The sequence below is a fragment of the Pleuronectes platessa genome, chromosome 19 (assembly GCF_947347685.1).
Source record: "Pleuronectes platessa chromosome 19, fPlePla1.1, whole genome shotgun sequence".
Taxonomy (NCBI): domain Eukaryota; kingdom Metazoa; phylum Chordata; class Actinopteri; order Pleuronectiformes; family Pleuronectidae; genus Pleuronectes; species Pleuronectes platessa.
Genome location: NC_070644.1, coordinates 915,563 through 931,238, shown reverse-complemented (window position 1 = coordinate 931,238; position 15,676 = coordinate 915,563). Strand labels below are relative to the sequence as shown.

At 38.7% G+C, this 15,676-nt stretch overlaps 1 protein-coding gene across 1 annotated transcript in view; it reads right to left on the bottom strand.

Annotated features, from left to right (window-relative positions):
* Positions 1 to 14,629: 14,629 nt before the first annotated feature.
* crb2a (crumbs cell polarity complex component 2a) overlaps positions 14,630 to 15,676 on the bottom strand; it is a 46,621-nt gene continuing 45,574 nt past the window's right edge. Inside the window, exon 13 of the mRNA XM_053411674.1 lies at positions 14,630 to 14,906. Coding sequence (XP_053267649.1) covers positions 14,685 to 14,906 — 222 coding nt within the window. The 3' untranslated portion in view covers positions 14,630 to 14,684. The remainder of the gene's footprint in view (positions 14,907 to 15,676) is intronic.

Sequence of the window (15,676 nt, the reverse complement as noted above, 5' to 3'; positions counted from 1 at the left end):
CTTCATGATGCTGTTTGTTCAGTAATGATCTCCAACAAACTCTGAGTCCGTCACAGAACAGGTGTATTTATACTGAGATTAAATTGCAGACAGGTGGACCCTATTTACTAATTATGTGACTTGCAAATGTGACTTGTGAATGCAATTGGTCGCACCAGATCTTTGTTAGGGGTTTCACAGTAAAGGGGGTGAATACATATGCACTCAACACTTTTCCGATTTTTATTTGTAAATAATTGTGAAATCCATGTAATATTTCCCCACACTTCCAAATGATGCACTATTTTGTGTTGGTCCATTACATAAACTCACGATGAAATAAATTTTAATCTGTGGTTATACCATGACAAAATGTAGAAAAGTCCAAAGGGGGTGAATACTTATGCAAGGCACTGTATGTAGTGGCATGAGTATGGATTTTGACCAGTTTATTTTAAAACCGGAGAAGGAAACGAATTTGTGAAAATATTCAAAACGTGAGGCAATGAGCTCTTTACTCCTGAGAGATATGATAAAACGTTAAACAAGCTTAAAGGGAGATATATAATGTGATGTATGATAACTTATGATGGGAGATATGGCATGGTTCTCTAACGGCGTGGTCTACTGGTTCCAATGGGAAAGCAGAGAGACTTGCGGAAGGCGGGCATTCGCCTAGTTCCTTTTGATAGAACAAAGTCAAGTTGGCCAGGGTGACCAGTTTGAGCATCTGCAATGGGAGAGGCATAAAGTGTAGAGACCATTTTTATAAAGAAAGGCCTAAAACCAGAGCATTGCAAAACTGCCCAAAATAGGTCCATTCCAATAGATCAAGCGCCTTTTCTGTATCTTACAATAAGATTGCCCAGGGATTCAAATTGGAGGAATCATATGTAATAAACAGCTGATCTTGCAACGGATAACACTTTTTACCTATCCTAAGTATAATCTGAGTTCTGTTCAAATCAAGGACATGGAAATACAAGCTCTCCGACTATGCTGAGATACATTTTTGTGTATTTTTACTGCAGAATAACCGAGAAAATTAAAGGGCAAATCTGTAAAAAAAAAAGAGCAATGTATAAATAATGTAACTATGTAACTATCTATTTGGAAGCGGATTAAAAATATTCCTTGAGAGGTTATAAGTGCCACTTTCACAGATTTGCCCTTTAATTTTCTCAGTTATCTGCAGTAAAAATACACTAAAATTGATCTCAGCATAGTCAGAGACCCCACTAAAAGGAATCCACTCGAAGTCAATTGTAACCTCTCAAGGAATATTTTTAATCAGCTTCCAAATATTGTTACATTATTTATACATTGCTCCTTTTTTACAGAATTGCCCCTTAATTTTCTCGGTTATTCTGTGGTAAAAATACACAAAAATGTATCTCAGCATAGTCAGAGACACCATGAACAGGAATCCACTCGAAGTCACTAATAACCTCTCAAGGAATATTTTTAATCAGCTTCCAAATATGGCTACATTATGAATACATTGGTCCTTTTTTAAAGATTTGCCCTTTAATTTTCTCAGTTATTCTGCAGTAAAAATACACAGAAATGTATCTAAGCATAGTCAGAGACACCCCGAACAGGAATCCACTTGAAGTGATTTATAACCCGTCAAGGAATATTTTTAATCAGCTTCCAAATATGGTTACATTATGAATGCATTGGGCCACTTTCACAGATTTGCTCTTTAATTTTCTCAGTTATTCTGCAGTAAAAATACACAAACATTTGTATGAGCATAGTCAGAGACACCATGAACAGGAATCCACTCGATGTCACATATAACCTCTCAAGGAATATTTTTAATCAGCTTCCAAATATGGTTACATTATGACTACATTGCTCCTGTTTTACAGATTTGCCTTTTAATTTTCTCGGTTATTCTGCAGTAAAAATACACAAAAATGTATCTCAGCATAGTCAGAGACACCATGAACAGGAATCCACTTGAAGTCACTAATAAACTCTCAAGGAATTTTTTAATCAGCTTCCAAATATGGCTACATTATGAATGCATTGGTCCTTTTTTACAGATTTGCCATTTATTTTTCTCGTTTATTCTGCAGTTAAAATACACAAAAATGTATCTCAGCATAGTCAGAAGTGCGCCTGGCTTCCCACATGACGGCTCACTTTACGAGAAAGGCCTCTTATCATAGAAAAAAGCACAAATGCACAGAAGTGAAAAGTGAAATTGAGAGGGTGTAGCTACCTTGTCTAAAAGTTAATAAAGAAATCTGGCTGCTATAACTAAATGATTAAATGATTCAGTCACTGACCAGGAGATAATATAGTAAGTGTTAAGGAATTTTGGACCATCCTCACACATTACTGTATGTGCCACTATATATTATGTATATTGTATATCACAATTTATATCTGTACAGTAGTATAGAGCCAGTCTAATTCCACAGATACTCCCTTCTCTCTCTAAAGGCCTCTGTATGCTTCTCCGAGTCCGTTGCGGACTGACGGACGGACGGAGCAGACGGACCCTTTTTGATTTATAGTTCTACGAGCCTTTTTGTTGTGAAAACAATTCACCGCCAGAACAGTAGATGGCGCAACGGAAGTCGAGCTTAGAGAAGCCTGAGGTATATAGAAGAAGTCCACGCTGGTTTATTTACGTCCTCCCGGCTCCTCACACACAGTGAACGATGGCAACTAACAGAAAAAGGCTGTTGATGCGACGCGACAGTTTTTGCTGAAATAAAGTGACACCCAGCGGGTCAAAATGCTTATGTTATCGTGTCTTAACGCAGCGGTTCCCCGGTCTTGTTTCCAAACTGCGTTGCTAATTCAACAGCCTGAAGTTACACGGAGGCAGCTAGCTTCCCCCCAGCTTCCACACACAGTCAGCAGGGACACCCGATACTAACTACTACCAAGTGTTTACTTCTAACCTGACGGTGTTTGAGAAACAGTGTCATGACAGCCGTGGGATTAAAGTCAGCGTGTTTTTGCGCTGTTCCCACCGCAGTTATTATGATGGCTAGCCCGCTAGCCCCGTTATGAAAGCTCGTTATAACCGTATGTGACCGTACACACATGCCGTAAGTGCTCTAACCAGCCACCGTCAGCCGGACAATGCCGCTGGCTTAACACACTTGTCACATTAATCATGGAGTCGTAGTTGTGATTTTGGTTTATTGTGATGTAGGGAATGGAACAGGAAGTTTGAGGTCCCGAAATGCTGGCGTTAGCGGACCAATCACAGCCAAGGGCTATCCATGGGCTCTCCGCCATTTCGACGTGTAGTTAGAAAAACGAGGAGCCGTGGAGAGGCCCGGAGAAGGCGTTCCATGTTGGAGAAGGCGGTCCTATCTGTCCGTGTCCGTCAAAACGGAGAAGCATACATTGGCCTTAAGCAGTATCCAACATACAGTACATTGTAGTGTCTACGTTGAGGGACTTTCATGTCTAATTCAGATGCTCCAGACAGAGAGGCACCAACTTCAACTCTCACCAACTTCAGCTCTTTTATGTTTTTCACCAGTGGCAAGAGGTAAGGACACAATGTGATTTAGTTATGCATACCTTATGCTTAACTATCCAATAGGACGCGAACACCTACATGTAAGATAGAGAGTGACAGCACTTCTAGCCATTCATGGATGTGCTGTTAGAATGGGTGAGACAAGTAGAGGATACATGGGGAGGCTGTGGGAGACATCTTCAGACTTGGAGGTGACAATTGCTCATGTTAGTGTTTGTATATTGTTCCACCTTCTGGTGTCCTTGATGCATCAAGTCTACACTAAAATCTTCTGCATAAGACATCAGCTGCTGCCTGAGTTCTCCTTTCACCAGCTTCCATAAAACATCCATAACAGTAACAGGAATGTAATGCTGCCAAAGAAATCAAGGAAAATGACTGAGAAGTTATTAAGGCGGTGGTCTATCAGAGGACGGAGAGACACAAAGAAGACAAGCAGCGCAAGAGAGTGCCATGAATCCATGCAGGTGAGACACGCTGAGTTAACAGCTCTAATACGCTCGATAATTAGAGATTAGTTAGCAGAAAACTTCAGCTACTGTTGAAGAATTAAAGGTAGGCCTTGACTCCTGTGGTCAGAAGCTCAAGTAGATGGAGGAGTGGCTGGTCAGTATAGTGTAGATTGTTGTGTGGCCAAGCTGGAATTTACAATGCAAATCTAACAAAGGAAAACCAAGAGCTTAACGGAAAAAACAGAGCCGATGGAAATGCACAGCGGAATCTACCTGTGTATTGACTAAAAAGTGATATTGAAAAGAGTGATACCACTGCATTCATGACATTGAAGTAGGTGTTCAATGAGGAGCTCACCTGTGAGCCAGCTGTAGAGATTTTACACAGAATTGGTCCGGTGCTCAGGCAGAGACCCATACCTATGCTTGGTGTACCTTCAGTGTTCCATTTCTGATTACTGCAATTTTTGTCTATATCGACAAAACATGATTAAATTGATCTGGCTTTGTAAAATGTAACCTGAATTCAATACGAATAGTCATTGTTATGTTATTGTGTGAGGGGCTACTTGTAGGTAATTTAGAATCAAATTTCTTTTGAATTGCAGCCAATTAAATTGCGGTTCCAGTCTGTCATATCATTTTTTTTCAGTATTGAGAAATGTACTTGTTCACAGGCTTGGAAGGTAGCAATAGTTATTCCGCTCTCAAAGAATCCAGCTGAACCATTTCATGGGACAAATTCCACCCTATACATTTGTTACCAGTTTTAGGAAAGGTAATGGAGAGGATTATTTTAAATACAAACCTATTTTGAAACTCAATACCTTGTACAGCTTATCAAAACGCTTATAGGCCTAGTCATTCTACATGCACAGCTTGTTACAAATGAAAGATGATTGACAAAGTGAACAAGATAGAGGCAAGTTAGTGGGTGCAGTTTTACTTGATTTCAGTTTCAGTGTGTGATGTTTTGATCACTCTGTTGTTTGATAAGATAATATGGCTTCACTTTACTGCATTAAAGTGGATGGAGAGCCATCCGACAAATTAGTGGGAGACAGTTTTCTTTAATGGCAGATATAGATTAGATACTGTCATGTCTGGAGTTCAACAAGGGAGCTGTTTAGGCCCGCTATCATTGAAAATTATTTTCCGTTAGCTTTAAAAAGGGCTGAAATTGCCTTGTATACGGGTGACTCCACAACGTATGCCACTGCATCATTGTTGTGCAATAGTGCTTAAAAAGTGATACCATAGAATGGTGTGCCTTTAGGCCTTCAATAAATTTGGTTATCAAAATAAAATATAAAACAATAATATTTAAAATATTAATATCAGACCTTAACTTTAGTTGGTTAAAGTTATCGCGGGGCACCACCCTTCAAAGAAGAGAAAAAATAGCCAATTTATTGATTAAGATCAGTCTCATTTAGATCTAGTTCATTTAGAAATCTCAATATTTTACTATTAAAGATTATATAATGAACAGTGAAGGTTATGGAGTTCTTAACAGTGTAACGGTTGGCAAAATTCACTTATGCAACATTAATGACAGAACATTTGTGAAAGAAAACATTTATTATGAACATAATAAAGTATAAAAACAAGTTACTAAACAAACGTACTGACTAACAAGGATGTGTATGTGAGTGTGTGTCTCCTCCCCCCCTTCTTCTGAAGTGGGGGAGGAGAGTTTAATTAGGTGGAGTGGTATGCGTGTCTGTGTGTATGTTAATCAGATAATGTGAGTCAAAGAGAAAGCCTGTGAAGAGCATATCTAACACTTAACTTTCAAATAACTTATAAACACAATATCAGAAACACATATCAACCTTATCGAACACACAGAATCGAATAAACAGTCTTGCTTAGCGTAGTATAATTATTAGCCCAGATTATGTTACCAGTCCGAGGGAAAAAGGAAAGAAGTTGCAGTCCAGTGCGCAATTCTGTGACGTCTCCTGGCTTTGTGGTCGTGGAGTTCTGCATTCGCGATTCTGTCCAGCCATGTGCTCAGATGCTGGTTCTAAGTCCTTACCTGCAGGACACCGAGTCGCTGCGAGGAGTTTATAGAAGCTTGATTTGAGAGGAGGTTTCCTTGAGAAGATGAGTTGGAAAGCTGCACCTCTGACCTCCGGTTTTTGGTGGGAGAGAAGATGTGCTGGAGCAATCAGGTTTCTCACTCTCGCCGATGCAGGAGGAGAAGCCGGCAGCCTCACTCCTGCAAGAGTTGTGGAAAGAGAGCTGGAGCAGCCTTCCGCCCTCGGAGGGATTGGAGAAAGAGTTTTGGGGCAGAAGTCCCCTTATATTGGCCCGGTGACCCACAGGTCATGTGGCCATAGTGACCAATAGGAGGTGAGCATTTTGGCTCTAGACAACTTTGTGTGACATTGTCCAGACCTCAGGACATGCATCATCCTGGGGGACTGAGTTCTTTGGCTTTCTCGAGACAAAGAGAACATATTGCACCTTGGGGAATTGAGTCCACTCCAGAACATGCGGCGTGCTTGTTTAAAGCTTTGACCGAAAGGAGGCCTGTGGTTTGCACAAAAACCATGTCCCAACATCATCAATAGGAATCTTGAATAATATTATAAAGATTTAAAGTTGGTGGTAGAATGGGTGACCCTGATAAAGTGGTGCTCAACTGGCATATGCACACATACACATCAAAGGAGGCTTGAGCCTCTGCCATTTTTCTTCATTGAGAGAAATTGTGTTCTGTGCACAGCTTCCCTGTCAAACAAATATTGATATTTTAATTGAATAAGATATCAAAATATCAGGTCGAGAGAATGAATTTACTCTCAACTATCCCTCCATGTCTCCTGCACAGTGTTAAGCATACATATTCCCAGTCATAGACAGGCAAAACCTCCGACCTCCCAGCTCCTGTCCCGGCTGTGGTGGGTTTTTTTCTCTTGTGTGGAGCTGAGTGGTGAAAAACCAAAGTCTAAGCGACTAGTGCTTCCAGTTTATGGCTAATTAGCTAAAACACAGAACCAATATTGTTAACTAAGCTTATATAATAAGTAAGGGCACTCAGGCTACATAATACTGAATACAGTCAACTTTGTGTCTAATAATGTCTTCACAATCGCCACATTAATATGCAATTGAGGTGTTAGCTAGAACATTTTTTAATTACAAAATTAACAAAAACATATCACCTCAGAACTTCCCCAGTTTATGAGTTCAGACAGTATTGACATATTAAATTTTATGTTCAAATATGCAGATTAGTTTGTTTGGTGATTTTAGAAGAAATCCACTGATGAAAAAAAATATATATTTTTCTAAGTTTGCTGTCCCTCAGAGTGAAAGAAGACATGGAAGCAAAATAGACAAAAGTCTCAAATTGGACCACTACATAAAAAAATGTGGCGACGCCGTTGAGCTAGTTCTGGCAGGCAACTCGAGCTGCGCTGCGCCAATCATGTGACATACATCATTGCCACCAGTTGCTTCAGCCCCGCCACCACCCCAGCATCCACCTGTAGGCTCCAATGGGGGGGGGGGGGGGGGGGGTTACAAGTATTTGCTCATCACTCCCATCATTCCTGTGTAATCATTTGGGGGAGTGATTAAGTTGGAGCCTAGACGCCAAACACTAAATCTGTTGTAATGCTGCAATAAATGTTGGAACATGAGATGTCTGACTGAACTATGTTTTTGCCTGTAGTGTCCTGCTTTAAACAGTAACTGCATAATTTTAATTTTAGGCTCTAATAACTATTCATTCTACTAGGTTGTTGTTTGCTGATATATCTTAGGCAGCCTCCCTAAAATGTGAAAGGTGGGATTTCTAGGTACAATGAAACTAGAAACTAGGTAATCATCAGTTACTGTATTCATGTAGTATATGTAATAATAATAGTAATAAGGGCAAAAATAAGAATAATGTATTCGATCATTAATGTATTTAGGCAATTCAGTCTTATGTTGCTTGGTTATAGAAGTTGAAGGTTATCTTACTTGTGGAACAAAAACTATATTTTATTTATAATATTTATTTCACTTTTCAATAATTTTTGGTAATGATTTCAATAAGGTTTCTGTATTTTGTCATTACTGTTTTGTAGTGTTTTTGCTGTATTTTTTCTTAGTAAATTAACTAAATGAGTTAGAGAGGAGAGCAGAATTCACTAATTTCTCTAACTAAACAGTAGTTTGGAGGGTAGGTTGGTTTGCTTATTTATGTAGATCACTAACTTTTTCATTTTTGTGTGAATTTTTAGCAACAACCAAATGCCAAAAACTAACTGTCCCTCCTCCGTCAACCTTGGAGACAGCGATCTCCAGTAGTTGCCATGGTAGGAGAAACCTCTTATTGTACAATTTACTGGTATCTGGATTTACTGAATCTTCCATGGGCCGATAGAATGCATTGAAGGAGGACATACAGGAAGATATCTCCTTGGAAGAGTGGAGCAATGTATGTCTGAAAGCCCAGTCTCAAAAACCATTCAACTCAAGATTACAGCTATTATAAATTTAACTAGTGGCTGATGCACATACAGTGCCTTGCATAAGTATTCACCCCCCTTGGACTTTTTCCCATTATGTACTGTTACTAGCTGGAATTCAAATAGACTTAAATAAACTTTTTCCCGTTTGATCAACAAAACATGCATAGTACTTTGGAGGTGCAAAATAAATTTTATTGTGACACAAACAATAATGAGAACAAAAAAGTTGACATCTGTTGGGTGCATAAGTATTCACCCCCCTGTGTCAATACTTGGTAGAACCCCCTTTCGCTGCAATTACAGCTGCAAGTCTTTTGGGGTATGTCTCTACCAGCTTTGCACATCTACAGATGGAAAGGTTTGTCCATTCTTCTTGGCAAAAAAGATGAAGCTCAGTCAGATTGGATGGAGACCGTCTGTGAACCGCAATCTTCAAGTCTTGCCATAGATTCTCTATTGGATTGAGGTCTGGGCTTTGACTGGGCCATTTTAAGACATTAACATTCTTTAATCCAAACCATTCCTTTGTAGCTCTGGCTGTATGTTTAGGGTCATTGTCCTGCTGGAAGATGAACCTCCGCCCCAGTCTCAAGTCTTTTGCAGACTGCATCAGATTTTCTTCAAGGATTTCCCTGTATTTGGCTCCATCCATCTTTCCCTCTATTCTGACCAGTTTCCCTGTACCTGCTGAAGAGAAGCATCCCCACAGCATGATGCTACCACCACCATGTTTCACTGTTGGGATGGTGTGCTCAGGGTGATGGGCAGTGTTGGGTTTTCGCCACACATAGCGTTTTGCATTGAGGCCAAAAAGTTCAATTTTGGTCTCATCTGACCAGAGCACCTTCTGTTGTGTTCTGTATGTTTGCTGTGTCCCCCACATGGCTTCTGGCAAACTCCAAACGGGATTTTTTATGGATCCCTTTCAACAATGGCTTTCTTCTTGCCACTCTTCCATAAAGGCCAGATTTGTGGAGTAGACGACTAATAGTTGTCCTGTGGACAGATTCTCCCACCTCAGCTGTGGATCTCTGCAACTCCTCCAGAGTAACCATGGGCCTCCTGGTTGCTTCTCTGATTAATTTTCTCCTTGTCCGACTCTTCAGTTTGGGTGGACGGCCTCCTCTTGGTAGGTTTGCAGTTGTGCCATATTCTTTCCATTTTCTTATGATGGATTTTATGGTGCTCAGAGAGATGTTCAAAGCTCTGGATATTTTTTTATAACCTAACCCTGCTTCATATTTCTCCACAACTTTATCACTGACCTGTTTGGTGAGCTCCTTGGTCTTCATGATGCTGTTTGTTCAGTAATGATCTCCAACAAACTCTGAGTCCGTCACAGAACAGGTGTATTTATACTGAGATTAAATTGCAGACAGGTGGACCCTATTTACTAATTATGTGACTTGCAAATGTGACTTGTGAATGCAATTGGTCGCACCAGATCTTTGTTAGGGGTTTCACAGTAAAGGGGGTGAATACATATGCACTCAACACTTTTCAGATTTTTATTTGTAAATAATTGTGAAATCCATGTAATATTTCCCCCCACTTCCAAATGATGCACTATTTTGTGTTGGTCCATTACATAAACTCACGATGAAATAAATTTTAATCTGTGGTTATACCATGACAAAATGTAGAAAAGTCCAAAGGGGGTGAATACTTCTGCAAGGCACTGTATATATATAACTCCAGTCAAATTACATTAATTCAACAGTAATAAGCCAGAAACATGTAATAAGTGAACAAGAGAAAGGGATTGTTTCACTGCCTGTGGGAATGCGGGAACGTAAGAGAGTTCTGGTGTGAGATATTGCATGCAATAGGTCGGATGATTTGCATATTTTTATTTATATTAGGAATATATATTCAACTAACCCCTATTAAAGAAAAAGGGAAATCTTTAGTTAATATATATGTTTCCTTCAGGCTAAGTGCCTTATATCTCTAGCATAGAATAAGACAAGTGGCTTAAGGCGACATCTTCCTGTCTCTCACTGGAGAAAATGACTTACATCCTCAAAGGTAAACGGAAGCTTTCCATTCAATTTTGGAATCTTTCGTCCACTTTATGGAAAATGAAGAAATGGCTATAGTGCTATAAGTGCCTGAAGAAAGAGGTAGTATCTGAATTAGGAATAGATGACTGTGAAGAGGGAGGAAAGGAGATGTTTTATTAGGTTTGTTTAGTTGTTTGTTTGTTTTTTATTTCAGAGGAAAATGTCAATGACCTGTTTCTGTCTATCACTGCACTCTGTAGAACCCCAAGTGACTTAAATGCAATGGCATGTGAATTACAGTTCAGTATAGTAAATGCAGCAACTACCAGGACTTAAAATTAAGCAAATGCAGAAGTGCCGAAAACTACTGTTCCATGAATGACCCCTTGAGTTTGGTGCAAAAAGCAAATCCATCCCTGTAGATCCAGATAATACAATGTTTTTGAAGATTTTTTTTTACATGGTTTGAGATCCCAACTAGCTAACTAAGATGGTAAATGGTTTTGTATTTATATAGCGCTTTTCTAGTCTTGATGACCACTCAAAGCGCTTTACAGTACAGTTTTACATTCACCCTGCACTGTATGCATTCATACAGTGCATCTAATCGCAGCACTTTGTTATTCTATGGGGGGGCCATTCAGGGTTCAGCATCTTGCCCAAGGACACTTCGGCATGCAGATGGATCAGACTGGGGATCGAACCGCCAACCTTCAGGTTGGAGGACGACCACTCTACCCCTCAGCCACAGCCGCCCCTCAATTAATTAAGAGGGCCTTCAATGTAGCCACATACCTAACCCTAATCCAAGTAAAAGAGATCATAATACTTGTGTTTTAGCTTACCTGCATTGTCTCCATGTAAAATTCAGAACCAAATTTTAAATCTTGCTCCTCACATACAAAGCCCTTAAAAATAAAGTCACATCATATAAGGTGACTTTGGGTGATCTGACATTTTTTGCAATTTTGACTTCCTTGATTTACTCTATCTGTTTTGCATATTGGATCAACATATTATTCCTTTCTGTTATCCTTTAAATGTTTTCTAACCACACAAGAAGAAAGAATGGAGATATCATACCCAGAAGAGCCTTGGTACAGCTTTTAGTGTTCTTTGTGTCAAAAAAAGAAAATTCTGTCTGAATTAGAGAATCTGGAACAGTTTAATATGTAATCTGGGTGATTTGGATGAGGCTTAAAAAAAAAAACACTAAATCAACTTGCTTTATGCATGCCAAGCTCAATATAACCACGTTTTAAGCATTGTGAAAAAATTACAGAAAGCTGAAATAAAAAATGTTCATTATTCAAAGAAATTATATATTCATATCAACATGTTAAGTCTTTTTTCATGAAGAACCCTAGCCTAAATAAAGAAATTATAAAATTAATTTAAAACATTCTATTAAAGTTTCAAATTCAATCAACAGCGATTAAAAATAATAATAGCGGATGATTCATTAACTAATTCATCACTCTATTGAGGCGACTCAGGGAACAAAAAAACCTTTCAGATGAGAGACTATCATCATCGATCAGCCCATTGTCTTCTCCACATGTTTGGTGAAACCAATTGCTACAGAAGAAAGGACAGGCTCTTCTGTGCTATTTGGATCATCTCTAACCTAGAGAGCTAAGGGATTATGTGCTAGTTAGCTAACCAGACAATTAGTTTAAACAGACAGGGAGAGACCGTATGTACCATTAACCCGTGTCCGACGGCTGCAGACCATATGCCACATCTCTTTAGTTTATCTTTTTTTTTTTTCTTCAGGAAGTCTGAATGTATAATCTCCCCATTTAGAGAATTTAAGTAACTGTCCCAGACTGGAGTTAAAATTTCCCAGATTACCCAAATTCACCATATAAAATGGTAACTGGTCTGTACTATATAATCCAAATAGTTTATTTCTCTCTCTTTCTTGCTCTATTTCTACCCATATCTCTTCTCTCCCCTTTTTTTTCTCCACTCACCCTAACCAGTCGAGGCAGCTGGCTGCCCACATTTATTCTGGTTCTGTTAGAGGTCTCTTCCCGTTAAAGGTTTTTTTCCCTCCACACTCAGTTATTATTGCTTGTTGTGTGAACTGTTTGTTTACTCTATAATATTATCTTAACCTTATTATGTAAAGTGCTTTCAGATATTGTGCATTGTGATTCCATCAAATACTGAAATATTTAATTGAACTATATCAACACTTGAAGTTGAGAGCCATTTCAGGATGAAGGGATTTCAGGGATCTATTGCACACATCACATGTTAAACATCTTTGCTCGTGTGGATCTTGTCTTTCAAGTTCAGATAATCTCACCTTTATCAATGACTTATTTTGCGTCACCACAGTACTTGATTCATTCACCCTTATCAAATTGTAACTATTTTGCATTGTTATTTGATTTCCTAAGCCCTTTTATCGTTTACATTAACCTATTAGCTTGTTTGAATATCAAGCTACTTTTACTTCAACAGACCCCAATCAACAGTTCCAAGCCTTAAGCTGTGTTATGTGTTTAATATCCTTTCCTATCATTGATTATTTATGGTGGATACTTCAACTGTATATTCAAAAACCTTTTCTTCATGTTGATCATACTGAAAGCTTAATTCCTACAAAAATTGTGTTTTCATCACCCAGAAAACAAACTTGAGTTTGCCTGGGTTTCACATGTTTGTTATTGATTGGAAAACTAATTTGAGGTTGCTACTGATGAGGCTCAGATAAATATTATTAGATACTCACTTTGTGAAAGTGGGCTGTTAAGAATAATTCTCAAAACCCAACAATAGTTAATACTCAGAAAAACATAAATATACAAACCGTTGAGCCAAAAACAGCTGTTCAAGATTTTGTTGCTAGTAACTTCTTAAATCAAATTAAAAAAAAAATTGTTTGACATTTTAAATATGCATTAATGGATGTATTTAAAAAAATCTGTATGGGACAAATTGCTGTTGATAACAGTTCTTGATAAAATAAAGTATTGCTTACACTTTGGAATTTTTCAACTGATCTCTAGCAGTTAAGAACTGCCTACTTTGCATGCCTTGACAGCACCCCGCTGGTAAATAGTCAAGTTTCCAAATTGTAACCCAGTTTCAGGAAAATCTGAAAACCAGAATCCAAATAAATGCAATATCCATCCATTACTGTTATGTGGATAAAAGGAGTTGGTTTAATGAAGGTAAACATTTGATAGAGCCAGTTCCCCAGTTGGTGTGGTTAATCCACTGCAGAGGAAGAGGCCATTAGAAGATGAGGTGTTTAAAAGAGCTCCAGTCAAAGCTGCAAGTTAAAAAATGCCATGAGAAACACATGACATCACATTTTTGACGTGGCATTAAAGTTATGCACTGAAGTACATGTTTGTGTCTACTACGCTTTGCATTAGAATACAATCATAAGTATTCTTAACTCTCTGAAAGACACATTGGGCCACATTTACCGATATTTTGTTTTTTCTGACATTTGTTCTTAAGAATGTTCAAAAGAAAATTCTACATCAGATTCATGACGTGTTCATAAACTGCTGAATTTTTCACACCTTTGATCTTATATTGATGAAAGCCATTGTCTTTGTAAATTGAAGGCGTATGCCTGTAATTCTAATTAGAGTAGGTCAACACCGTGCTGATGGCCATAATAGGGCATGAGGTTGCGCTGCTGTGTGCACACGCAAAAATCAAACAAACTGAAAAGAAAGTTTAAAGAGTCAGGAATGCATTCACAAATATTTAAAGACGGTGGACCACCGGTCTTAAACCATAAAAAGCTGTTATATTAAGTCATGTCAGCAGTGGCTATAAAACGATACATAGGGATTCACTTACATGTTCGCCTCTTCAACATGTCCATGCGTTATAAATCGTACTTATACTTACACTCAGAGAGTGTCAGGATCTTTGTAAAAGCTGCAAAGGTGGGTTTAAAGAAGAAATTTCCTCTTAAGTGAATGATGAGGCCCAATGTCTGCTAAGTAGAACAGTATTTCTTCAAAATATCCTCCACACAGAGTTCAAATAGAAAATTTCAATTAAAAAGTTTGAAAATGTTGGGGGCCAGCCTGTTTCAAGTAAATGACAGAGGAGCAATACTTGTCAGTACTTGATCTTTACCAATGTTTCGCCATACAAAGGGGACATTATCCTACAATATCTGTCCTTCACACCAGCCCAGGTATTCAATGAAAGTTTCATTTTATCCTGCACACCAACTCATAGTGCTAGTATCGCCTCTAACACCCTTGGTTTCTCAGCCTTTTTGTCAGATGAGTCTTTCCTCTGGCGGCACTTTGAGCATACTGTCCATCTCAAGCCGGGCACCTGCCAGCTCCTGAGCACTGGGGCTGTATACACCCTCCGACTGGCGTTTCTTTCTGGCCGTGAGCCCCATGAAGGTCAAGCTGATGGTCACCGTCAGAACAGAGAAACAGAGCAGCGGGATAGCTACCACCAGCCAGGAGATGCCTTCTTTGTGAGCTTGTTTCTGCAGAGAAACAGAGGATAGAGATTGATTGTGTCTTACTGATGTAGACATTGACTTAATGTCATCATTAGAGCCCAATCACTGATGATGCATGGGCCAGAACAGTCCCTATCACTGAAGATGCAAGATAACTATTATTTTTACACTAAAATGTTATTCATATTATTCGGGCCGATCAAGCAAATGTGCAAGAAACGTATAGTTTTGATAGGGATTATTATTAGGGTCAGAGCACTGGGCTACGTGAAAATTGCAAAGTAGTGGGGTGATAGGCTTGGGCATGGTCAGGGGGCTCCAGAACACCCTTGAAACACTTAAATGGCAGAGTATAAGATGCTTAGATATAAATAAAATGGGGTGAGATCCTTCAACTGACATTGAAATTTAAAAAAAACATATTTATTTTTACTTTCTGGCAGACCGGAAGTCTGGCATTTTAAGTTACCTGTCACACTTTTCATTTTACTATAATGCTTTTGAGGGCTTTAGCCTGCATAAAAACTCATCCAACTTTGCATAGATGTTTTAAATAACAAATTATAATTATAATAATATATATAACTCATATTTTTTATATCTCAAAGCAAATTGACCACATCCAGCTCCAATCCTTACTCTATTATTGATTACCCTTGTGAAAATTGAGCATGGCAGCTTTCGAAGCTTCGACATTAACAATGAATGGTTGTAACTCCAATATAAATTGTCCCAGCTTCTCGAAATGATGCATGCTTGATAAGAGTGGTGGCATGAAGACATCTACATGCCAA